This window comes from Gymnodraco acuticeps, unplaced genomic scaffold, assembly GCF_902827175.1.
Source record: "Gymnodraco acuticeps unplaced genomic scaffold, fGymAcu1.1, whole genome shotgun sequence".
Taxonomy (NCBI): Eukaryota; Metazoa; Chordata; class Actinopteri; order Perciformes; family Bathydraconidae; genus Gymnodraco; species Gymnodraco acuticeps.
This window is the reverse complement of record NW_022992253.1, coordinates 18,573-46,424: the sequence shown is the minus strand read 5'-3', so window position 1 is coordinate 46,424 and position 27,852 is coordinate 18,573. Positions and strand designations below refer to the sequence as shown.

The following is a 27,852-nucleotide window of genomic DNA, read 5'->3' as shown; positions in this document are numbered from 1 at the left end:
TTTTAAAAGTTATTTATTATGTGGAATAAAAAAAACAATTTGACTAGACTTTTGTAATATCAACAACTCTGCATATAACAAATAAGCATGTACACATAGCTGAAGCAGTAATATAGAGCACCTGACCATCAGCTGGTCTTAACGATAAATCATGTTTGACACCTCGACATGATTCAGTTCAAGCTGCCAGCCGCTCATTCTTCTAAACCTACAAGCTGCTGCTACTGACAACTGACAATAAAACGTTTAAGAGTTGAACATTCATATATCCACTTTGCACACATCCTGCACAGCCTCGCTCTCCACAGGGACATTTCAAAGTCCTTCTTCTTTGTTTCCATCAGGTGAGCATCTGAAGAAAATCACAGAGACTTTGTGTAAAGTTACAGCTGGAACTGTGACCCTACATGTGGAGTGGGCCTGTTTGATCTGATGCAGGAGGCTCTAACCTGACTGGACTTCACACCATGTCTTCCTGCTCCTCTGTGTCTTCTGTCTGTGCTGCAGTGTGTGAGTCGTTCTCATACTCAGGATCAGAGTCCAACTGATGGGGAAAGAAAACAAAATGAGGCTTTCATTCATGAAACCTGCATTATTTAAGATTTTACCTAAAATAATTTTAATTAAAACTGCGGTCACAGATGTGCGCGCAGTGATAAGCGGGCCCTCGAGTCCGTGCACCTGTCGGGGAGGGCAGCCGGTCGTCCCGGCGTCAAGCAGACGCGCGCGAGTCTACCGAAATGCAACGCTTTAGTAGATATCTACAAGTAAAGAGTAGATATTTTTCATGAAACCATATAGTGCTTCACATAATAAAATATACAAGGGCTGTAGCCTGAAATACATTATATGCTTTAGGAGCTGTATGTGTGTGTTGTACAGTCAGTACGTGTGTGTTGTGGAGTGTATAGGTGTCTGTTGTAATTGAATATGCCGCCAGCAGAGCCGGTGTGTGGGTTAGGGGTAACCCTAACCCTAAACCCTAACCAGTTATGAGCATTTATTTCTAAGCCCCGCCTTTTTGCAAACAGGTTTAAATGAATGACGGGCATATTTATCGACTGAACATGCTCATTTTCTACGGTAATGTGTCTAACCCTCCACCAATGCTGTATACTAAATTTGGCGTTGAAAAACAAAAAATTGAAATTTAAGGTAATATTTCACTGTTTTTAACATGATGCTAATTTAAAAAGTAGGCGGAGCTTAGGAGTTCAAGGAGATCATATGTAGAGTAGGTCCACCCGAATAAGTGTGCAAAATGTCAGGTCTTTCGGAGTTACGGTGCCACTTTGTAAAGGTTTCCAAAAATGGAAATGTAGTAGTTTGGATTAATGTAAATCGTCAAAAATGGTACATTCTCCATTAGCTTACGAGCTTCCCGTTTGAGCTAGCAACTATTTTCTTCACAATTTAGCATCATATTGGATAGGGGTTGAATTTTTCCTGGATTGGAATTCTTCCAATCATGTCCCTAGGAGGAGTTTGCAGAAATGTCCTTAAAATGGCTGAAAAACGCACATTTTTCAAAATGGCCAACTTTCTGGGGGGCGGGGCTAATGAAAAGCAATTTGAAATATGTGTGCAATTATAATAGCAATGTGTATACAGCGTTTCGTGAATATAGGAAAAACTATATGCGAGTAGTTTGTAGTAATTTGTGACATGTAAATCGTCAAAAATGGAACATTCTCCATTTGCTTACGAGCTCATCGTTTCAGCGATCAGCTTCGCAATTTAGCATCACATTGGATATGGGCTGAACTTGTCCTAGATTGGAATTTTTCCGATCATTCCCCTAGGAGGAGTTTGCAGAAATGTCCTTAAAATGCATGAAAAACGCAAATATTTCTAAATGGCCGACTTCCTGGGGGGCGGGGCTAATGGAAGCTAACTACAAATATGTCCGAAATTCCATGAGGAATGTCTGTGCCAAAATCCGTGAAGTTCTGAGAAACTATATGAGACTACCACACAATAGGGGGCGCTAGTGAGCATTTTTTTTTTTAAATTACTTTTTTTTTTTTACATTCTCGAAAAGGTCCTGGGCTCTGACCTGTGTCCCAAGTTTTGCATCCGAAGCTCATTTTATGCTATCGCAATTAAAAACATTTGTATAGGCCACGCCCACATTCTGTATTTGTTGCGACACTTTAAATCTCAGTTCGTAGTCACCCCCAGAGTATGTGTAAAGAAGAAAAAAAAAGATTCATCCATCCGTTCTTGAGTTATAAATTGGTGGTGTATTTGGCGCCCCCTATTGTCCAAAATGAAAAATCTTTGGTGTGCCTATTTCCCAAGAGAGAATGAACTTATCCACCAACATCTGTGATGTTTGGATACATTGTTGATGAGTTATGAGCATTTCTTTCTAAGCCCCGCCTTTTTGCAAGTACGTTTTGATTAATGGTTTGCAATATTTATCGTCTGAACATGCTAATTTTCTACGGTAATGTGTCTGACCCTCCACCGATACTGTATACGAAGTTTAGTTTTGAAAAAATGAAAATTGAAATTTAAGTGAATATTTCACTGTTTTGAACATTATGCTAATTTAAATTAATGTAGGCGGAGCTTAGGGTTCTAAGAGGATTATTGTAGAGCAGGTCCACCCGGATATGTGTGCAAAATGTCAGGTCATTTGGAGTTACGGTGCGACTTTGTAAATGTATTCCGAAATGGGATTTTGATAGGTGGGCGCTGCGAGCATGTTGGAATATTTTTAACCTATTGACTCCAGAATGTTGCAATTTTTACCGGTTCTGGCGTCCGTGCAAAATTATACAACTTTTGAAGCATCCTAAAGCCCTCAAAAACAGGAAAAAATGGCGACTAATAATAATAAGAAGAAGAATTCCTCCAATAACCATAGGTTCCTCGCACTTCGTGCTGGGACGCCGTTGGGTCCTAGCGCTCCGTTCTCGGGCCCTAATGTTGTTTCAAAGTAGATTAGTTTATGACGTTGTTTACAATGCATCCAGCCGCTATGGAGCGGGTTTTATTTAAAATATAAGTAGATTTTCCAGAGCATTAATGAACACATTTCTACTCGTGACATCGGGAAACATTTTTGTCGTATAGGGCGTCTTTCTCTCACCTCTATATCTTCAGGTTCATGTGCTTCAGTGGTGGAGCGCAGAGCTTTCTTCTTCCTGGATTGGAATACAACAACAAATACAGTTTTTTACCAAAATGAAATTCATAACATTGAAACTACATCATGATGCATGGTGGGTGAACTGATGTATTTCTATTGTTGTACCATCATCCACAGACTCAGGAGAAAACACAGAGATCAGCATCAAGACCACCAGAGTCGTCCTGATGATATTCACTGACATTATTGAACTCCCTAGAAACATGAACACATATGTGATACACCTCAGTAGTAGATTGATACATCCCTTTGTCAGTGTCATCGACCTCTGACCCCATGGAGGTTCCTCCCTGAACACTGACATGTTGAATAAGCTTGGGTTGCTTCAGATTATAAAGTGAATCAGGTCTGGTGAATGTAGAGAACTTACCTGCCACAACAATCAGATGAAAGGTGGGAGTTACTACGTCCTAACTTGTTCTGGGCTCCACAGGAATAACTCCCACTGTGTTCAGCTCTGAAGTCAGTGATGTTGAAGATCTGTCCTGAAGCTTTGGAGAGTCTTCATTCTCCTTGTTACCAGGTGTAGTTAGCTGCTGGTTAGCATCACTGCTACAGGTCAGAGTCACTGAACTGCCCTCCTCTATCTCAGCAGAGGGACTCACTGACACAGAGGGAAGCTTTGGAGCATCTGGAGGAGAAAATAGTTTAAATAATTGATATTATTGGCATGATTTAATGTCATCATTTATTTTAGATGTAGCTCTAAAACATTAAACGTTTCCTTTTTGTAACTGACAGCCAATACAAATCTAATATTGTAGTCCTTAATTGTTAACACCTCTACACATTCTTCCCTTTATATTATAACAGTCCTGACTGTCTTCAGTTCTAGTTGTTGCGAGGCTGTCAATTATTTTTCATTACCACTTCCTGGTTCTGTTTTGTAAATAAACATCTGCGTATGAATATAATTACATTAAGACTAACAGACTGTATTAAAATATATACTGTATGTATTTCACTGGGGGGGATGCAAATACATTTCCTGGTTTATGAGAAGGCAACTTTTACCTTTCATGTGACTAAACTTAAAAGCATAACGGAGAAAATGTGGAGGATGGAAGAATGCCTGTTAGATCAACTTTATTATCAGTGTGAGATTATTGAGACCTTTTATATTAATGGATGCTGTATCTGGTAATCAATCGTCAAAAGATTAATATTATACGAATGATTATACTAACAGTGATCTGTACAACTCTATTTGATACAATATATATACTTATTACTAGGCCCTTACTGCTCTTTTACCCGCTTAAATGATCTTGTGGGCCTTCATCATTTTCTGTCTTTTTACTCATTGTGCACCTGAAACCTGGAAAACACAAAGATTAATCTAAAGCTAACGTCACTGTTATCCTCAGTTAAATATTTAATTTGATCCAAATGGACTTCCAGGTGTTGATTTAGTATTTCAATTGAATAATTGCTTTGATTATGACTCAATTGTTTTGTGATCTATTTGGTAAGTATAGGATTTCCTGTCATTGTTTTGTTTTTAACTAACTAGATGGCCTACTTACAGCTCACAGTTTAGCTATGGTTTTCTGTAAAACAATACTGCGGTGTCCATATTAAGATTAAGAAGACTCCTGAGAGATATGTCTGAAACTGTGATGGTATTGTAATGTCAGTGTGTGTGTTGGTAAACTCACACACTGGAGGAGAAGGGAAGTCCTCATATCCTTTAATAGCACAGGAATATCTGTCTGCAGAACCAAGTGTGAAAAAACCAGTAGAATATATTGACTCCGGAGTTATCTGTCCGTTCTTGTACCAGATGTAGGAAGTATTAACAGGTACAAGACACGGGTTCTGACAGTTCATCTCTACCTGGTCAGTATATTTGGCTTCCACCTGCACCGTGAGACCTGGATTTAAGTAGAAGGAACGGGAATGTTATTTTAGACCAGGGGTGTCCAACTTTTTTCACCAAGGGCCACATATAGAACAATATACCAAGGGCTGGGCCCGCTCACTAGAGGTATACTGCCTCATAAGTTAAAAGTTAGAACAATCAATCAATTGTAGATAAATTATGGTTGATATTGATGAGAAAAACACACAGCTCTCTGATATGGTTTCATTTATTGTGTTGGCAACTCATTCCTTAAAACAGAAGCATCAGATTGATGATAATAAGGAGAATTATGAAGGGTTTATTTCAAGGTTGTTACGTAAATAAGTCATTGGGCTTTTTTCTTATCAACTAAGATATGTTCGAAAATGTTTTCAACTTTAATTGACTGATTTTATTTGAAAATTAGGCTTATTAACACATGAATACTGTGTTATATATTTGAACCTATGTCTATTAAGAAGTGCAATAGCAGATGTTTAATTTGTGGTTCATATTTCATTAGACTTTTTAATTTGCTGAGGGCCGATTCAAAATGGTCCGCGGGCCGCATTTAGCCCCTGGGCCTTAGTTTGGACACCCCTGTTTTAGACAGAACTGTCAACACACATTCATACAAACATATTTATATTATTATATTCTTGATTCGGAACATTTGAAAATACTTGAGATGAATGAAAATATTACCTTTGACAGACAAAGTGACTCCAGGTTCTCCGGCATATATGACTAGGTTTGTTTCGACCCTGAACCTGTACTCAGCTGAGTCGCTCTCTCTCAGGTTTTTGATTCTCAGAGTGCAGATGTTGTTTTCACAGAGATCCTCTACACGACCTGCGTACTCCCAGGCTGTGGTCAGATCTACAAGTTCACCATCTTTCTTCTGAGTAAACCAGAACGTTTTCTCCACTGTGGTATCACTTCCTTTCCATGTTGATGGGTATGTGTAGGAGCAGTTTATCTCCACTGTTGATCCTTTCACTGCACAGATCTCAGTAGAAGAGTAAGTCACTCCCCAGCCATCCTGACCCTGAACCACTGAAACACAGAGCACATCAGAAACTATTATCAAAGTTAATCTATAAATTGTTGAGAAATTGCCTGAACAGTACTTTCAACAAAAAATGTAAAAATAAACATTTTGCAAACAAGCAGAAAAACACATGTGAATTCCTTCTTAGGCATTTTAAAACCAATGATACTCTTTGACTTTGTTGTTTCTTTATCAAATCAGGTAGAACAGAAGTCTACACAAAAAGGGTTCAGTTTGACACAAGATTGGAAAATGCCTTCATAGAAATGAACAGTGAATGATTAGCGATCATATTAATTAGAAATGTGTGAGACTCTGAACAGTTCCCTCTCTGTTCGCTCTGTGGTCAGGTTGCTGCTGAGTTACTGTAAGTGTGACAAATAACAATAAATGCAGTACACTGAGGTGTGAGCAGCTTCTGTCGGATATACAGATAAGAAAAAGAAGAAGACTGCTTTTAACTCAGGGTGTGGAAATATAACACTGAGGTCAGAGAGGAGAGAAGGAACTAGAAGGGTTTGGTGCAGAGGTATGGGGACATGAGAGAAGTTGAGACAGTATGAAATGACTATGACTCAGGCTCATCTTAAAAATACAACATAGCAAAATGTTGTAACATGGTGAGGAGGGAACAGTTATGAATGACCAATATTCTCAGTTTGAAGCGTGTCAGAGTAATAAGCACACAGATAAGTGCAAATTACATTGACCAACACAGGAAAGATATTTTTCTTTAAATTACAAGTAACACTAAAAAACTGCTAAAACTTGGTAACATCTAAGTGTTTCAACAAAGCTACACAAAACATATATTTGGAATATTTCTGGAAAGTTTGCATTTCATCCAACCCCGATCCACTTATTTCTACAAATTACCTGATTTAACAAGTCACACATTTCCCAGAATCCCCTCTGTTCATGTGATGAATGTAAGTTTAGAAGTACAGTACCTGACACAGAGAGCAGGAAGACAACTAATCCACTCGCTGCTGCAGTTAGACTCATAGCTGCTCCTCTCATCTCTGTGAGACTATAAAACATGTCAGATTAAATAATGTTCACAGGAGGTATACAGAATCATTACATCAATAAACTGTTTCTACTCACAGTGAAGGAGGAACGACGTGTTCAAAGATGCCTTTCCTCAATGAGCAGAAGACGGATATCAGGCTGTTTAAAGACTAGATTTACTTCCTCTTTTGATCATTAGTATGCATGATGAGCCAAACCCCAGTAACACCCACTACACAGTAAAGTTGTATTGTTTTAAAAAAGTATACACGTTAAAGTAAACAGGTATTATCTTGAACTGTATTGAAGTGAACATGTATTATTTGGGACTGTTTTAAAGTAATCCTATATATATAAACCTTCTTACTTACACTCCATAACCCAGAGACCCTGACACACACACATACACTTCCTCCCATCAGCAGACACACACACATACACTTCCTGACCCAGATATCAACACACACACACACACACCTCCTCACACACACACACACACACACGTTCTTCTCAAGGTTCTTTCTGGGGGCCAATATAATCTCAAGCACCAATATATCTGTGTACAATATTTTGATACCAATATATCTGTGTACAATGTTTGATTGTTTGGGAAGGAATAGTTTGTGTGAAATCTTCCTTGGGAAAGTAAAGGAGTTAACCCAGGTATAAGATAAAAAGTGATTCTGACCTTGTATAGTTCCGAGGCTGTCACGCTCTGTTCAGAAGAACAATACTTTTTCCCAGAACTCTGATTCGCTGTATTGGGCCCGACCCAACGTGAATCCAACCAGTAAGAACACCTTAGGAGTAAAATGGGACGGAAGAGCCGACACACATCTCCGCCCCAAATATGTCCATATATACTGTTGTTTCTTCATGCAAAATGCCCCCTGTTTCTGACTGGCTGGTCCCGATATCTGTATCGCACGGCAGTAGAGCGGGGAGCCCGGAGTGCTCTGTTTCAGGGCACTCTGTATTTCGTATTGTGTTAGGTGGGCTTTAAGCCACCACTATTGTGTTTGCTCCTACAACGTTAAAAGAGACTTCGGTTAAACATTTGTTTCACTGCCAATATTCCACTGACACCAGAAAAGAGCATTTAAATGAAGAGGAGAATAACAGTTGATCTCTGAACCCACGAGGCAGTTTGACTGAACAGGATGAAGAGAACCAAATTAATTATCAGAGAGACTGGAAAATTACATATCTTTGTTCTTGGTGTTTCTTATCTCTGTGGTCAGGTTGCATTTGCTTGCAGAGAAATACAGAACTCCGAGACGTGGGAAACGTACACGCCTGCCAACAGGAACCACTCACACCTGGACTGCAGGACAGACAATGTTTGAGATGATGTTGATTAGAAAACAATACTTTAAATGACTTTGGCTTGTTTAGGTGGATCAGTTAGAAAAGCAGTGTGCAGAGATGTCTTAAGTTTGACAGACACTTTCAAATACAAATAAAACTGACCTCACAGCATGCAGCTAAATTCATCACTTACTATCTGCATGTTTAGATACCCCTGGAGGTAAGAGAGGAAATACATGTGTTTGTAGTTTAGGTTTCCTGACCCTTTAAAGCAGACGGTGGAGGGAGCTCTCTGAGTGATGAAGCCTGAATGTGTCTCACTTAAGATCCCCCACTAGAGGACAGTGAAACATCAGAAACTGAATCAGGACCCGGAGACCTCATCTTTCTAACATCAGACACTGATAGATATTTTAAATTGTATGAGTAAAGCTATCTAAATGTTAGCAGTTTACCTGACATTAACCCAAATAACATTAGTCATCATAGACAGCATATTAGACAACAAGTTCACACTGGTGGCCAACACCATTGACATATTGCATCAGCATCAAACTCTTTTGAATAATCAGAATCAGGTTTATTGCCAGGTAGGTTTACGCGTACGAGGCATTTGACTTGGTGTCATGGTGCATACAAAAAATAACATGAAGAAATATTATAAATATAGTTAAAAACATAGTAAAATATTGCAGTATTTGCATAGAAATAGAATGGAAAAAAAGAAGAAAATAATGACATATGGGAGATATACAAAAGCAGCACTTATTTGATTTTTTTGCTAGCTAATAATTAAACATTATATACCGCAAATTAATGAAGAGTTAAACAGAAAATCTGAGATTTAGAGACTTTTAAACTTGATCTTTTCCAAACGCTCGTCCGATGGTCCTTCACTTGTTGAAGAGCTGGCTGTTGATTTATTCTGATTTGAATCTTACACAGTAACATCTAACAAAGTCTTCTTCTAGTGAGCTTATGGTTCATTTTGTGAAAATCTAAACTGTACATGGAGAGAAATGTGATGTTTTCAGGCTCTCTGTTTTAAATAGACTCAGGCAGTATAGTTATTAACCAAGACACTGATGAGGATTTTTAAAAGTTATTTATTATGTGGAATTAAAAAAAACAGTTTGACGAGACTTTTGTAATATCAACAACTCTGCATATAACAAATAAGCATGTACACATAGTTGAAGCAGTAATATAGAGCACCTTACCATCAGCTGGTGTCAACTATAAATCATGTTTGACACCTCGACATGATTAGGCACATTCACACCACAGTACTTTTCCCACAAAGGTTCATGAGAACTTAGTTCATGAGAACTCTTTAGTTCTCATGAATTAAGTTCAGATCGCGTTCACACCGGAATAAGTCCCTGGGGGAGGATTACGCAAATGAAGCCGCTGACGTCACTTCTTCTTCTTCTGCTTTGGGTTTACTGGCAGGCCGCAAACCACTTCACGGCGTATACTGCCGCCCAAAGTCCCCGGCCGGAAGTCCCCGGAGTTGGGGAAGGCTTCAGTAGAAGCTGCTGGGACTCCCAGCAGCTTCTACTGAAGCAATATGCTCCCGTTTATTCACAAATAACCCTCTCTGGAAAATCCTAAATTGTAGAATAGTTTGGCCATTAAAATGCTTTTTGATTAGATTTCTAGCGAGAAGTGTATATTGTACTTTTAGAATCCACGTCCAGTGGAGGTGTAGGATCTATAGTTTGATAGATATTACGAAGATGATCTGAGGTCTCTCCAGGAGAACATGTATATGCTGCAGCTTCCATGTAAAGTTAGCGTGGGTGAAAACAGTTTTTCCGGTCTCGAAGTTTTCATAATAAAACCGGATATATTCCCCTCACTGTCAAATGATTACACAGTGATATCTCCATTACTCATCCACTACAAAACATCAGTTTATCCTTGTTAATTACACAATATTGATTGGTTTAAATTGTGTACAATGCGTTTGTGTTTTTAACCTTCGATTCAGAGAAACAAATAGTTTTTTAGGAGTTTAGACACTACAGAGTTTCCGAAGACACTACACTACCCAGAATCCCCAGCTATCGTTTGGGACTACAACATCCGCCTTGCTTTACAAACCCCGTGATTAGTCCTCAAGCTCTGTGATTGGATGTTGGAGTGGCAGTGCGACAAGGTTACGCCGAATGTCAAACAGCTCTTTGAAATGGAATGGAACGACGGCAGACTTTCCAAAACTGGAATTGGATGGGTCCAGCCCCCGGATCCAGCCCCCGGCTCCAGCCCCCCCCAGAACTACACATGCTGGCTATTGTGTGTTTCGCAACATCATATGGCACGTTTCTTTATAAGACGTTTTCGTATTTCCCACAATTAGTAGTTGCCAGTATTAAACTGTGTACACCCTGGAGGTTTAGGGGATACGAAACACAGTGGTGTTATCAAATGTAAAACATATAATTAATAAATGGGTGAAATAATATAGCCTAAGGTCAGAAGAGCTTTATTTAACAGCTGGCCTTATGTCTGTGACCCCTCCTGTTGTTCATTGATAAGCCTGAAACATGCACTTGTCAAGGTTCAGAGGCACATTTTGCAAATATGGCAGTAGCCATCGATCAGCTTAAGATAAGATAATATAAGATATACTTTATTGATCCCAAGTTGGGAAATGTTTTTGTTACAGCAGCATACTACTTTGTTCTACTCCACTACAATTCAGAGGTTAACCTGGTATTTTTACTCCACTACATTTATTTTAGTTACTTTGCAGATTCTGATTAATGATGTGAAATATAAACAACCCTTAAATCAGACTTTAGTTACACCTGAGTCAAATTCAGGGAAGGTGATTGTCAAGTGCCAAAATAAACTATGCAATATATTGGACGTTAAGTACTTTGTCAGACTTCATATTTATCTGTGGATAACCCCAAAACAAATTCTTATTCAAAAGAAGACCTTAACTTAAAGTAATCTTTAATGTTTAAATAAAGCCTTATTAGTTGGTCTGTTTTTCACATCCTCCTGTTAATATCTTTGGACGTCCTGCACTAAACTGTTTTATTGTAGAGATCACTACAGTATCTTCTTGATATTTTCAATTTTGTATGTAGGCTACTCTTAATATTTAAATGTTTTCATCAAATAAAACGTATTCAACAACAAAATTCAATAACGTGCTTTAACCACTAGGCGGTGCGGGTTAAAAAACCAGTGGTGTAGTTAATAAAACATAATAATATCAAACATAATATGACTATTCACTTTATTGTGAAATTAAAACAGAAAGGTAAAGGAAAATACAGTTTCAGTCTCTCGATTTGAAGCTTATGCATTGTACCATGAACCTGTATAGACCTGTAACAGTCAACTGTATGAGGAATTGGAAAGGTAATGAATTAATTAATTAATTAAAATGTCGAACTCAGACTTCATTTTAAGGACATGTCGGCCAGGGGTGTAGAGCTATATTTGTTTAACCACCGGATTGGCAAAACAGGAGAGTGTGTGCACCAGTCTGCCTTGATCTATGTATTCATGTCTGTGACACTCACAGTATCTGCTGCTCGCAGCTGTTTTATGGAAGGAAAACCTCCTTCACTTCATGAAATCTCTGCAGCACCAGGAGGCAGCGGGAGGGTTCACTCAGCCTCTGAGAAGAGGAGCACGCAGTGCCTTTCACGCACCGCCTTCACTGTGTATACCTTCAGAATCATTAGAAAGGCTAAGAGCGACTTCAGGCTGATGTGTTTTAACCACACCCACCTCTACACACACACCTCTATACACACACACACACACACACACACACACACACACACGATGTAAACACAGACTTCTGTTCCTCCATGTTTCGTTGTTATCGTTTCACTGAGCGGACCCGCCCCTTTTTTTTTTAAACGCTCCCTTTTTTGGTCCATCTGTGGCGTTTTTCTTTTTTTGTGCGCTGTGATGATTCGGCTGTACCTTTAGTAATGAATATTAAATGTTCATTTGATCATTGGTTTTATTATGAAAACGTCAAGACCGGAAATACTGTTTTCAACCCGTAACTTTACATGGAGGCTGCCTCATACCTCAAATCATTTTCGTAATATCTATCAAACTATATATCCTACATATCGACTGGACGTGGATTCTAAAAGTACAATATACACTTCTCGCTAGAAATCTAATCAAAAAGCGTTTTAATGGCCAAACTATCCTACAATTTAGGATTTTACAGAGAGGGTTATTTGTGAATAAACGACCGTCTGTAACGTTTTTATTCAACGGGAGCAGGTCGTATTAAGCGCTTGAACAAACGACATATTTGGTCGTATGAGTTGGAGGACTTGTTGAAAGTTACAGCTGGAACTGTGACTCTAAATGTGGAGTGGGCCTGTTTTATCTGATGCAGGAGGCTCTAACCTGACTGGACTTCACACCATGTCTTCCTGCTCCTCTGTGTCTTCTGTCTGTGCTGCAGTGTGTGAGTCGTTCTGATACTCAGGATCAGAGTCCAACTGATGAAGAGAGAGAAGACAACATTAGACCCTCGTTCATGAAACCCGCATATACTTTAAGATTTTATAAAATTGTTTTCATATTTTAAAGTTGATGACAATTATTTCTTGGTTACATTCGTGACTGGTTTCAACTCAGGAAGTTGTCTTTAAACACAAGTTCTCTTCACATTGCATTTATGAGCCACAGTATAGCTTTGAGGAAGGGGAAGTGTTGTCAATAGGTCTGCTCTCTCTCACCTCTATCTCTTCAGGTGCAGGTGCTTCAGTGGTGGAGCGCAGAGCTTTCTTCTTCCTGGATTAAGGACAACAACAAATACAGATTTTATTTCATAAAAGTAAACTAAAACACGAAAGAAGGATGTTTAAACTGATGAATTTATATTGTTGTACCTCATCCACAGACTCAGGAGAAACACAGGAATCAGAATCAAGACCCCCAGAGTCGTCCTGATGATATTCACTATCATTGTTGAACTCCCTAGAAACATGAACACATATGTGATACTTCTAACTATAGATTGATAAATCACATAGTCAGTGTGATCCACCTCTGACCCCATGGAGGTTCCTCCCTGAACACTGACATTTTGAATATGCTTGGGTTGCTTCATATTACAAAGTGAATCAGGTCTGGTGAATGTAGAGAACTTACCTGCCACAACAATCAGATGAAAGGTGGAGTTACTACGTCCTAACTTGTTCTGGGCTCCACAGGAATAACTCCCACTGTGTTCAGCTCTGAAGTCAGTGATGGTGAAGATCTGTCCTGAAGCTTTTGGAGAGTCTTCATCCTCCTTGTACCAGGTGTAGTTAGCTGCTGGGTTAGCATCACTGCTACAGGTCAGAGTCACTGAACTGCCCTCCTCTATCTCAGCAGAGGGACTCACTGACACAGAGGGAGGCTTTGGAGAGTCTGAAATAAATACAATAAATCAACAGAAATAAGTAAAAATCATGTTGAATTGAAATGAAAAATGGTTATCTGTGTGAGCATCTGACTTTCGAAGTGTTTTTTGACAGGTATAGAGCTAAAGAAAACAATTATGTTGTATATATATTTCGTGTTCTGTATTATTGCTGGCTTGAATACCCTGAACATACGTGCAGATTTGGGAGCCAATTGTAGAACTTAATTTTCATCATCGACTGTAGCTGCTCTCCATCTCATTGACCTACAGCAGCAGACTGTGAATAAAGTTGTCATTGGTTGCATTATGCTTTTTAAATCATCTGGGTTTTACTCACATTTCACATCAATAGAGATGGATTCAGATGTTCTACTCCCCAGCAGATTCTCAGCTCTACAGTAATGCTGTCCAGAGTCAGAGGACTGGATGGAGCTGAGGACGAGACGTGGTCCTTCACTGACAGAAGAAAGGTCTGCACTTCCATCCTTCTTGTACCAGGTGTAGTTAGCTGCTGGGTTAGCATCACTGCTACAGGTCAGAGTCACTGAACTGCCCTCCTCTATCTCAGCAGAGGGACTCACTGACACAGAGGGAGGCTTTGGACCATCTGGAGGAAATCCAAATCATGTTAAAGATTATATATTTGTCACATTAACTATTTTATAATTTATTTGTAAATTATCCCTAGTCATCTATTTTGTAATTTGATCAGGTGTAAAATCAAAGATTCCTGCTTATGGAGAAAGCCACTCAAATGTTCTTAATCTTAATGTTAATGGATTCACAACTCATGCTTCTCTCTGGTAACTGGCTTTAATATAGCATCTAAGTAAAATAAACTGTATAACATCAAACAGTTAATGCAGCAACAACGTTTTTGGACTTCAAAATGTCATTACAAAATAACTACATATTTGTATTCATAAAAAAGTAATTTATGTATGTAACACTGAACATGTTGGGTTTATTGAAAGCTAAAATGCTTGTAGGATACTTGTTTTTATTTTTATGGTTGTCTCCACTTATTGTAAGTTGTCCGGATACAAATGAAACTGATGTAATGTACTTTAGAAGACTCCGGTGAGGTTATGTACAGCATGTCTATAATGTCAGTGTATTGTAATGTCAGTGTATGTGTGTAAACTCACACACTGCAGGAGAGGGGAAGTCTTCATGTCCTTCCAAAGCACAATATATGTTGTCTCTGGGCTGAAACAAGCCTTCATAAGAAGATGTATTCATCGATGTGATTTTCTCTCCGTTCTTGAACCAGACGTAGTTCAGAGAACCAGCTGGACTGCAGCTGCTGTGACACTTCAGCTCTGCCTCAGTAGAATAGTTGTAGACCTTTGCTCTGATCACCTGCACCTGGAGAGCTGGACGTTAGAACAAGAAACAATAGTAAGGCAAGGCAAGGCAAGTTTATTTATACCTTTCAATAAAGCAAAAGAAAAACATTATGATAAATGTTGAAATAGAGAAAAACAACAGTCACTATTCATCAAACATTAATTACACAAACTGATTGATCAACATTGATTTTGAACTGTATTGTCCTGGTGTATTTACATCAGTGTGTGTTGATCAGTACCTGTGACAGTCAGAGTTGTTCCAGGTAAATCACTCCTCCATTCAAAGCTTGGTGTTTTGAATGTGAAGAGATACTGAGCTGAATCTGAGTCTCTCAGGTCAGAGATCCTCAGAGTGGAGCGTCCTCTCCATGTTTCAAGGATCTGAACACGACCTCTATACTGGGAGTCTTCACTAAGGTCCTCAGGTTGAGAGGAATTCTGTCCCTGATGACTACGCTCAGGACTGAACCAGAACTTAGATTGAACAACGTCTTCAAAGCTGCTGTACGTGCAGGAAATGTCCACTGATGATCCTTTGGGGACGCAGATGCTTCTCTCAGTGTAAATTACCCTGTTACAGGTTTGACCTCTGACACCTGAAAAACAAAACAATTTAAAATGTTGTCAGTGAATGTGTATTGGAGCAGTCTTTTAGGGCACATGTGAACAATGGAAAACATAACTGCACACATTTTTTAATAAACATGCTTTAATCACTGTAACACCTGAGGCCATTTTAAAATGGTTTATATTGGGTTACACACATTGTTGGGATTCACAATAAAGTGATATTTAAATGTGTCATAAAAAGTATTAGTATTAAGGATTGCACCACTGCTTTTTGCAGATGATGTGGTTCTGATGGCTTCATCGGTCTGCGACCTTCAGCACTCACTGGATCGGTTCGCAACCGAGTGTGAAGCGGCTGGGATGAGGATCAGCACCTCCAAATCTGAGGCCATGGTTCTCAGCAGGAAACCGATGGACTGTCCACTCCAAGTAGGGAATGAGTCCTTACCCCAAGTGAAGGAGTTCAAGTATCTCGGGGTCTTGTTCTCGAGTGAAGGAACAATGGAGCGTGAGATGGGCCGGAGAATCGGAGCAGCGGGAGCGGTACTGCAGTCGCTTTACCGCACCGTTGTGACGAAAAGGGAGCTGAGCCAGAAGGCAAAGCTCTCTGTCTACCGGGCCATTTTCGTTCCTACCCTCACCTATGGTCATGAAGGATGGGTCATGACCGAAAGAACGAGATTGCGGATACAAGCGGCCGAGATGGGTTTTCTCCGCAGGGTGGCTGGCGTCTCCCTTAGGGATAAGGTGAGAAGTTCGGTCATCAGGGAGGGACTCGGAGTTGAGCCGCTCCTCCTTCGTGTCGAAAGGAGCCAGTTGAGGTGGTTCGGGCACCTAGTTAGGATGCCACCTGGGCGCCTCCCTAGGGAGGTGTTCCAGGCACGTCCAGCTGGGAAGAGACCAAGGGGTAGACCTAGGACCAGGTGGAGGGATTATATCTCTTCGCTGGCCTGGGAGCGCCTTGGGACCCCCCAGTCAGAGCTGGTTGATGTCGTCAGGGAAAAGAAAGTTTGGGGCTCTCTGCTGGAACTGCTACCCCCGCGACCCGACCACGGATAAGCGGGAGAAGATGGATGGATGGATGGATAAAAAGTATAGTATGTCACACAAAAGTCAATCAAATCATGTTATAATATTCCATATCATCTCATAAAAAGTCACAGTACAGTTTTTCATAAAGAAGTCATTTAATAGTGAGTCACTAAAAAAGTAATAGAAGAAGTAAGAGTATGTAAAAACAATTGCATGGTCTTTGCAACATCTCTGCAATGTTGTTATCAGCAGTATGCTTTTCTTCTGAGTCTCCGCTATTTCTGGTGAACAGCTACTACTGAATTAAAGCTTTGAAGGAAAAGTGCAATAACCTACAAGCTCCACCAGAGGGCCAGAGGGAAACACTCACACACTGGAGGCGAGGGGAAATCCTCATGTCCTCGCACAGCGCAGGAGTAGCTGGATGCAAAACCAAAGTAGACTGAATATGAAGATAATGTTTCTTTTGCCATTTTCAGCCCATTCTCATACCAGATGTAGGAAGAACCATGTGGCAGGCGACAACTGGTGTAACACTGGAGCTCAGACCGTGAATATGAATGCACCTGCACCTTCACCTTCAGATCTGGATCTTTGAGGGGAAAAAAGTGTTTGTTATTTATCAAATACCCAGATCAAGGTTACAAAGTCTAAAATAAGATAAACATGAATTGATAGAGAGTTGTAAATAACAATCTACATTATAACAGCTACCTTCCACATTAGCTACTGGTATGCTGTATAACATCAGTGTGTGTTGGTCAGTACCTGTGACAGTCAGAGTTGTTCCAGGTAAATCACTCCTCCATTCAAAGCTTGGTGTTTTGAATTTGAAGAGATACTGAGCTGAATCTGAGTCTCTCAGGTCAGAGATCCTCAGAGTGGAGTGTCCTCTCTCTGTCTCAAGGATCTGAACACGACCTGCATACTGGGAGTCTTCACTAAGGTCCTCAGGTTGAGAGGGGTTCTGTCCCTGATGATAACGCTCAGGACTGAACCAGAATCCATCAGTGATCGATTCATAACTGCTGTATATGCAGGAAATGTCCACTGATGATCCTTTGAAGGCACAGATGCTCCTGTCAGTGTGAATCACTCTGTTACAGGTTTGACCGTCAACACCTGAAAGATAAAACATTTGTTGAACTGAGCTGATACAACTCCTTCTCTCACAGCTGTAATACAGAGCAGGTTGTTGAGTTGCTTAAAGCAGAAGTGATCATGGAGAGCGAGGGGCCAAAAATAAAAACGTAACATAAAAAGGGGAAATGGGTTTATTGATATTCAAAGTACTTGCAATCATTGTGCCATGGCGTTCTGTTAGTGAAAGACTGTAGAGTAAACTCACACTGTGAAGGAGACGGGAAATTCTCATGTCCTTTAAGAGCGCAGGAAAAGCTGTCAGCTGAATCAAAATAGACTGAAAAAGAAGAAGAGGTTTCTCCCCGAATGTTCTGTCCGTTCTTGTACCAGATGTAGGAAGGATCATGAGGTAAAATACATCTGCTGTGACACTGAAGCTCTGCTTTGGAATTACTCTGGTGGACTATTGTTTTTCCGATGACCAGTAGATCTGGATCTGAGAAGGAAACAAAACATGTAATACATTTTGATGATTCATATAAATACCCCAAAGCATTCACAGTATCTATAATGGGTGTTTGTTTCACCCCATGGTTCATTAGATAGTAGCTATTGAATACAATGAAGACAATATCAACCAAAAAACACACACACACACACACACACACACACACACACACACACACACACACACACACACACACACACACACACACACACACACACACACAAAAGTTACCTGTGACAGACAAAGTGACTCCTGGTGAAGCAGTATATGTATCTTTGTTTGTTTTGAACCTGAACCTGTACTCAGCTGAGTCGCTCTCTCTCAGGTTTTTGATTCTCAGAGTGCATCTGTTGTTTCCACAGAGATCCTCTACACGACCTGCATACTCTGAGGCTGTGGTCAGATCTACAAGTTCACCATCTTTCTTCTGAGTAAACCAGAAGGTTTTCTGTACTGTGTTTACTTGGTGATTTATTGTAGATGGGTATCTGTAGCTGCAGCTTATTTCCACTGTTGATCCTTTCACTGCACAGATCTGAGTAGAAGAGTAAGTCGCTCCCCAGCCATACTGACCCTGAACCGCTGAAACACAGAGCACATCAAAAACTAATTCAATGCTTAGCTAATATCAGTAAATTAGACAAAGTGGATGAAATTACTGATGAGATTTTGGGCAATGGAAACATAGACAAGCTTAAAATGACCCAACTATCAGCAGTCATTATCAACACAACGTCCTGATAATGCGTCAATCTAACTATGCCTAAACTAGAATATAGAATACAAGTTTGTATTATATTTGATCAGTTTTGGGTACATGGGAATTGTCAACAAATGGTATTAAAGGTGTATTTTGTGTCAACAAACCATTTATCGAAAGACATAAAGAGCATACAAACATACAGAGACACACTGTCAAAGGACCTTCAATGATAAACAAGTTCAACAGTCGATTGGAAATAAAATAAACAACTATCTATTTATAATATATCTCTCTTTGAAGTGCTTTGAATAAGTGTGGTAAATGTTGTACAATGATAGACATTACCTGGCATACAGAGAAGGAAGACAACAAATCCACTCGCTGTTAAAATCATAGCGGCTCCTCTCGTCTCCGTGTGGCTATAAAATAAAGAAGATTGATGTCCACAAGAAAACAGTTCTACATCAACTTAAAGGAAGTTCTCTTGAACCTTAACGTCCTTCTGTGGGCTCGAGAGTGAAAAGGAGACTGGAAGCAGGTTCAAAATACCACTTCCTTCCTCTTGACATTATTAAAATGCACAGCTTGTTTTGCAAAAAAGGTGTTGTGTCCAAACGAAACCTTTCTAAAGACCACCTCTCTTGTCTTCCTTTTTTGTAATAGAAAGCTAAATGAAGTATCTAAACCAAGGGTCTGTCAGCTAATCTCAGCAGTGAACAAACTGGGAAAAGTTTGCAATACTACTTTTTGCATCAAATACATCTAAAGTAGAAAAGTGCATGAGTCAAAATAGATGAACTGTCTGCACCACAAACTGCAGCTTGACTAAACTACATGTCCCACAATGATAAGCAGGACTGTGGCTGTGCTTTCCATCGCCCAGTCTGCCTTTCCTGTGTTCAACTTGTCATGTATCTTGACAAAAACTGGACGTTCACCAAGTTATATTCTGTTTCCAGTGTTTCTATTTCCAGCTGACACATACAATTATTCAATGCCATGCCATGTAGGTTAATTAATGAACAGAGACCGGACTATAGGCGCATTCACACCGCAGTACTTTTCCCACAAAGGTTCACGAGAACTTAGTTCATGAGAACTCTTTAGTTCACATGAACTAAGTACAGATCGCGTTCACACCGGAATAAGTCCCTGGGGGTGGATTAGGCAAATGAAGCCGCTGACGTCACTTCTTCTTCTTCTGCTTTGGGTTTATTGGCAGGCCGCAAACCACTTCACGGCGTATACTGCCGCCCAAAGTCCCCGGCCGGAAGTACCCGGAGTTGGGGAAGGCTTCAGTAGAAGCTGCTGGGACTCCCAGCAGCTTCTACTGAAGCCTTCCGAGTAAATCGCCAGAACGCAGACACCTCCTCATCTCCACCGCTCCCATGTTTTATTTTGTGTTGCCATAAGTTAGTCTCTCTGCGTTTCTGCGCTGGTCTAATGCTAATGCTAATGATGCAAATGTGAGGATAATAAAATGGCGGCTTCACAAAACTTTTTGGGAGTTTTACGGGGCGTGGTTTGCAATCCGCCCAGCCAATCAGACATATAGCTATTTTCTCACAAGAGAGCCGCAGGAAAGTCTCTGCTCTCTAGCAGGGACTTTCGAGGGGGTAAAAAGGTTCTCATGAACTAATTTTAGTACCGGCTCTTTTTGGTGTGAACGTGACAAAAGAGTTCTCATGAACTAAGTTCTCATGAACCTTTGTGGGAAAAGTACTGCGGTGTGAATGCGCCTATTGAGAACTGTCAAGGAGTGAACTCTGAGGCATGAACTCAATTGCTCGACTCAAACTCAGACTCGGATAGTGTTTCAAAATAAAGACTTTACTGGGATTTGCACAGTAATGAAAACAAGGAAAACAAAAACACTCTTTCGAGGAAAACTAGAGCACTGATCAATAACATAGATCCGTGAGATGTCCGTGAGGTAAGCAGGAATGTAGGTCATAGAGAGACAACGAACTGACAATGAACAGGATCAAGGACGCAGGAGACAGAAGGGGGCGGGGAGCGTGGAGGCCTGAAATGAGAGGGAGAATTAATTAAGGGAATAAACATAAAGCACAGGACAAAGGGACATGACAAAACTAACATAAAGAATACATTTTCACTATAAGTTTCTTGGACATGACAAGAACTGGGAAGTTGATCCAACTCTGGCATTGCCACATACAGAGTCATTCATCTAAGCCAGGGGTGCCCACACTTTTTCACTTCAGATGAGGAGGTGAGGCCCCCTCATAACTGCATGAGCCCGTATGTCACAATACAACTCAGACTGGCTTACCTGTACGTCAATCAAGTGACAAATGCCATAGTAAGGATGGATGATAGGCTAACTTAAAAATAAAAAAAGCCATGCGATCTACCCACACTACCTTCGCGATCGACCGGTCGACGTATTGCACCCCTGATCTAAGCAGTAAGATCCAGCTTCACTAAATGTGAAGGAGTTATTTCAGCAGGGCTAAGCATCAACATCTCTTATCATCTGCTATAGTTCTTTTATTCGGTCAATACATCTGTCCTCGTTTCATCTCTTCACAACAGACCCAAACATACGACTGCCGTATCAAAACCTTGACAAAATGCTGAAGTTTTATATTTCAACATCCAATCTCCATTCATCCCTTCCCCTTTCTACCTCATTCTCAGCCTCATCCCTTCAACCATTTGTCCCTCGTTTCCTACATCCTTTCATCCATGTATCCCTTTCTACCTATATCCCTTTATCCGTTTATACCTTGATTCCTTCCTGCCTACATCCCTTTGACCCTTAAACCCTTGACCCTAAAGGCCCAGATCCATATATCCCTTTTTCCATTCATTCCTCCCTCCCTACATCCCCTAATCCCCCCCAACCTACATCCGCTTTCTTTCTCCACCCTTCGTCCCTACATCCCCTAAAGATTCCTTCATCAACTCATCCCTTCCTTCTTCCATTCATCCTTACTTGCCTAAATTCCTTAAACGCTCAACCCTACATTCCCAAATCCATGTATCCCTTCTTCCATTCATCCCTCCCTCCCTCATGTCTTCATCCCTCCCTTCATCCATCCTCAATACATACATCCATTCCTCCCTCCTTCCCTACATCCCTTCATCCCTCCATACATCCCTTTATTGATTCATCCCTCCCTTTCTAGTTCCACTTTTCCATTCATCCCTTGATTCCTTCCCTACATCCCTTGTTCCATTCATAATTTCCTCCCTAAATTCCTTGACACTTCATCCTTAAATCCATTCATCCCAACATCCCGTCATCCATGTATTCCTGCCTCAACCCTTCATCCCCTTCTCACTACATTCCCTCATCCAATCTTTACTTCCTCCCTTCATCTCTCCATCCCTCAATTTCTACTTACCTTCATTGTTCCATCCCTCCATCCCTTTAGTTGTTTGTCCTTCCCCGTCTACATCCTTTCAACCCTTCATTCCTGGCTGCTCTTCTACCTTTCATTCATCAACATCCATCCATCGCTACATCCCTCTAGCATTCATCCCTCCCTCAACCCTGTATTCATACATCCCTTAGTCCCTTCTTCCAATGACATTTCATCCATTCATCCCTACACCACTTCATCCCTCCCTGCCTACATTTGTTTTGACTTTTATTTACTACATCCCTCCATCCTCTCTTCCTGTCTCCACTCATCACTTCCTTTTTCATCCAATGTATACTTTGTCTCATTCTAGGTACCGTCAGTGGGCTCTGCAGAGACTACAGTACCTTCTCATCCTTTGTTCCCTTTTCCCTTTACATTCATCAGTGCTTAACATCCTACACCGCCTGTTATAAATCGTTAGCTGATCTATTAATAATAATATTAATCCTTATATTTATTATAGCGCTTTATCAATGACTCAAAGCACTTTACAAATACACATTACACATACAGATCATACGTAATGGTCCTCTACTGTGGACAATCCCCACAGGAGCAAATTCAGGTGAAGTGTCTTGCCCAAGGCAGGAGCGGGTTTTGAACTGGAGTTCCCCAACGCCCCCTTGATCTGATGACCAAACGCACAGACCACTGCGTGTTCTGCACAGCCAACTATTGTTTTGGTGTGGTCCTACAGGGAAAAGTCCATTAGTTAATGCTAGTCAATAACCAATACTATGAGATTATGTTTAAGAATAAAGGATTGTATTAAAGTTTCTGCTGAGTTTGCAATATGTAAATGATGTTGGTGACCAGTGTGAACTATTTGTATTATATACACGATAAGACTTCTAATGTTTATTGGGTTGGATGTCCATGGTAAAAACCTAAAAATGCACATTTGTTCACTCATAATGTTTTTAGATAAAGAACAAAAAGTGAATTTGAATTTGTCAAAATAATCAGTCATTGATGTTAACATGTTGTCTCAGGGTCCTGAGTCAGTATCTGGTGTTTCACTGTCCTCTAGTGGGGGATTTTAAGTGTGACACATTCAGGCTTCATGACTCTGAGAGCTCCCTCCGTCTGCTTTAAAGGGAACATTCACCCAAACTACAAACATACAGATATCCTCTCTTACCTCCAGTCGTACACATATTAGACATGTAAGAGCCATTACTGTGGACATTACTCACAGGAGCAAATGCGGGCAAAGTGTCTTGCCCAAGGACACAACGGCGGCCGAGGCGGGTTTCGAACTGGAGTTCACCAACGCCCCTTGATCTGATGATCAACGCTCTAACCACTGCACCAAAACTACAGGATCTAACTAGAAATTAAGTTGAATATAGAATTGTATGATATATAATTAATTGTGTGATATATATCATTGGTATGACTCAGAAATAATTCCTACTTAATGTGTTTGAACTATTGTCTATTTAATGTACACAGTCTTCAAATTGTTTGAAAAGTGCCATTTACTCGTCAACAAACATTTTACATTTCACTCACTTTTTCTATGAAGAGCATTTTAAACTCACATCTTAATTCCTTCTCACATACTTTATAACTGCTGAAAATGATACTGCATTACCCTTTTAATGTTATTTCTTAACTAAACCTGGCAGAATAGAAGTACAAAGCAATGTGTTAGCTTAGTTATACATATAGTCAATGCACTCAAAGATTGGAAGATGTCTTAATGGTGAATTATTAGGGATCATATTAATTAGAATAGTGTGTGTTTCTCTGAACAGTTCCCTCTCTGTTCGCTCTGTGGTCAGGTTGCTGCTGAGTTAAGTGTGAAAAATAACATTGAATGCAGAACACTGAGGTGTGAGCAGCTTCTGTCGGATATAGAGATAAGAAAAAGAAGAAGACTGCTTTAAACTCACAGTGTGGGAACTTGCAGAGTTTGGTGCAGAGGTATTGCGACATAAGAGAAGTTGATAGACAGCATGTAATGACTTGTGGGAGAATATCCCTTAAAAACACTAAAATGTATTGAAAACAACAAGCAATTCTTTAACCAGTGTCATCTTTAAAGCGTCTTTGGGTTCAAGAAAAGCGCTATAGAAATAAAATGTATTATTATTATTATCTTAAAAATAAAACAAAGCAAAATGTGTTCACATGGTGAGGAGCGAACAGTCATGAATGAACATTATTCTCAGGTTACAGCGTGTAAAAGTTGTTTGAACAAAGACATTTCATGAAAAAGATAAGTGCAAATGATGTTGACCAACCAGCCTGTCCTCCTACAAAAAACGACCATATAGGTCGATTGTTCAGCAGCTAAATACGATCCAGAGTCACGTTTTAAAGTGTAGCATCTCTAGTGGTCGTGTAAGAAACAACATGCTCCTGTCGATTGCAAACGCTCCGGAGGGTCGTTTATTCACAAATCACCCTCTCTGGAAAATCCTAAATTGTGGAATAGTTTGGCCATTAAAATGCTTTTTTATTAGATTTCTAGCGAGAAGTGTATATTGTACTTTTATAATCTACGTCCAGTGGATGTGTAGGGTCTACAGTTTGATAGATATACGAAGATAATTTGAGGTCTCGCCAGGAGAACGTGTACTGTATATGGGGCAGCTTCCATGTAAAGTTAGCATGGGTGAAAACAGTATTTCCGGTCTCGAAGTTTCATAATAAAACCGGAAGTATTCCCCACACTGTCAAATGATTACACAGTGATATCTCCATTACTCATCCACTAAAAAACATCAGTTTATCCTTGTTAATTACACAATATTGATTGGTTTAAATTGTGTACAATGCTTTTGTGTTTTTAACCTTCGATTCGGAAAAAAAAATAGTTTTTTCGGAGTTTAGACACTACAGAGTTTCCGAAGACACTACACTACCCAGAATCCCCAGCTATCGTTTGGGACTACAACATCCGCCTTGCTTTACAAACCCCGTGATTAGCCCTCAAGCTCTGTGATTGGATGTTGGAGTGGCAGTGCGACAAGGTTACGCCGAATGTCAAACAGCTCTTTGAAATGGAACGGAACCACGCCAGACTATCCAAAACTGGACTTGGACGGGTCCAGCGCAGCCCTCCCCCACAGAATTACACATGATGGCTATTGTGTGTTTCGCAATATGTTCTATGGCATGTCTCTACTGGGAATTGTAGTTTTATAAGACGTTTTCGTATTTCCCACAATTAGAAGTTGCCAGTATTAAACTGTATACATCCCTGGAGGTTTAGGGGATACGAAACACATTGGTGTTATCAAGTTTAAAACATATAATTAATACATGGGTGAAAATTGCTTGTGCCCATAATGGGCAGCATTAATATACCCACATGACAGCTAAGGTCAGAAGAGCTTTATTTAACAGCTGGTCTTATGTCTGTGACCCCTCCTGTTGTTAATTGATAAGCCTGAAACATGCACTTGTCAAGGTTCAGATGCACATTTAGCAAATATGGCAGTAGCCATCGATCATTTTAATATAAGATACTTTATTGATCCCAAGTTGGGAAATGTTTTTGTTACAGCAGCATGTACTACTTTGTTCTACTCCACTACAATTCAGAGGTCAACCTGGTATTTTTACTCTACTACATTTATTTTTGTTACTTTGCAGATTCTGATTAATGATGTGAAATATAAACAACCCTTAAATCAGACTTTCGCTACACCTGAGTAAAATTCAGCCTTATCAGTTTGTCTGTTTTGCACATCCTCCTGTTAATATCTTTGGACGTCCTGCACTAAACTGTTTTATTGTAGATATCACTACAGTATCTTCTTGATATTTTCTATTCTATATTTCTATCATTGACCCCTATTTTGTATGTAGGCTACTCTTAATATTTAAAGGTTTTCATAACAATTTATGTATTCAACAACTAAATTCAATAACGTGCTTTAACCACTAGGAGGTACGGTTTAGACCAGTGGTCTAGTTAATAAAACATAATAATATCAAACATAATATGACTATTCACTTTATTGTGAAATTAAAACAGAACGGTAAAGGAAAATACAGTTTCAGTCTCTCAATGTGAAGCTTATGCATTGTACCATAAACTTTTATAGACCTGTAACAGTCAACTGCATGAGGAATTGGAAAGGTAGTTCAGAAGATCAGTAATATCTTTAAAAACTACAAAAAAATCCCTTTCTGTCAGCTGTGCACCGTTATGGTGTAAATACAGACTATCTACTAATTGGATCAAATAAAAGTCAGCCGAATTAGTGTTGATACTGCAAGGAGACGTATTGTGTGAAAATAAATGGAAGATGTTGTTTAATTGTTGATATTTTATGGTCCACGTCACGAATTCAGTTTTGGCGGCATCTCTTCCAGTTTGTCAAAAGGTCTTCTGATCAGGGCTCTATAAATACATATCTACGGCAGATATGTAATATTTAATGCAGCCGAACCGTGTATTACAATGCCGTTATGTGATGACTGTCAAAGAGAAAAGCAAGAACACTCGGAATAAAGTATTATTTAATTTTTTTTAAATGTTTTCCGATTTCATATCACATAAACACCATATCCCGACGTGCATTGCGGCGTGATTTTAGCCTATCAAAACCTCTGAAAAAAGAAATGTGTCTCTCAGAATCGAAAGAGAAAACCCTATGGGAAAAACACAAAAGCAATGTACACAATTTAAACCAATTAATGTCATATAATTAACTAGGATCAACTGATGTTTTTTAGTGGATGAGTACTGCAGATATCACTGTTAAATCATTTGATCATTGGTTTTATTATGAAAACGTCGAGACCGGAAATACTGTTTTCAACCCGTAACTTTACATGGAAGCTTGCCGCATATACACGTTCTCCTGACGAAACCTCAAATCATCTTCGTAATATCTATCAAACTATAGATCCTACATAACGACTGGACGTGGATTCTAAAAGTACAATATATACTTCTCGCTAGAAATCTAATCATAAAGCGTTTTAATGGCCAAATTATCCTACAATTTAGGATTTTACAGAGAGGGTTATTTGTGAATAAACGACCATCTGTAACGTTTGCATTCAACGGGAGCCCTAGAGGCCGACAACTTTAAAACGTAATTATAGGTCGTATTAAGCGCTTGAACAAACGACATATTTGGTCGTAATAAGGGCTTAAACAATCGACCCATTTGGTCGTATGAGTTGGAGGACTTGTTGTGACCAACACAATATCCACTAATCACAAGTAACACTAAAAACTAACTTTAAAATCTACACAGAATTAATATTTATAATATTTCTGGGAAGTTTGCATTTCACACAACTCTGATCTATTTTCACAAATGACCTGATTTTACGAGTCCCACATTTCCCAGAATCCCCTCTGTTCATGTGATGAATGTGTAAAAGTACAGTAGGCTACCTGACACAGAGAGCAGGAAGACAACTAATCCACTCGCTGCTGCAGTTAGACTCATAGCTGCTCCTCTCAT

At 39.7% G+C, this 27,852-nt stretch overlaps 1 protein-coding gene across 1 annotated transcript; it reads right to left on the bottom strand.

Annotated features, from left to right (window-relative positions):
- LOC117540284 (B-cell receptor CD22-like) lies at positions 1-27,852 on the bottom strand. Its single transcript, XM_034206879.1, has 10 exons — positions 27,783-27,852; positions 18,551-18,901; positions 18,077-18,307; positions 17,497-17,850; positions 14,923-15,150; positions 14,112-14,381; positions 13,519-13,779; positions 13,257-13,344; positions 13,104-13,158; positions 1-544 (listed from the first exon to the last, which is right to left on the bottom strand). Exons 1-10 carry the CDS (start codon positions 27,850-27,852, stop codon positions 461-463), a joined length of 1,992 nt encoding a protein of 663 aa, XP_034062770.1. The 3' UTR covers positions 1-460.

What these genes read in the sequence shown, in the direction of transcription:
- LOC117540284 (XM_034206879.1), bottom strand. Translation starts at nt 27,852, where the DNA reads ATGAGAGGAGCAGCTATGAGTCTAACTGCAGCAGCGAGTGGATTAGTT. An exon ending in AACAACTCTGACTGTCACAG is followed by an intron (nt 15,151 to 17,496) that starts GTACTGACCAAC and finishes TCTAACGTCCAG; the next exon opens with CTCTCCAGGTGCAGGTGATC. An exon ending in TCATCTGATTGTTGTGGCAG is followed by an intron (nt 13,345 to 13,518) that starts GTAAGTTCTCTA and finishes TCATGTTTCTAG; the next exon opens with GGAGTTCAACAATGATAGTG.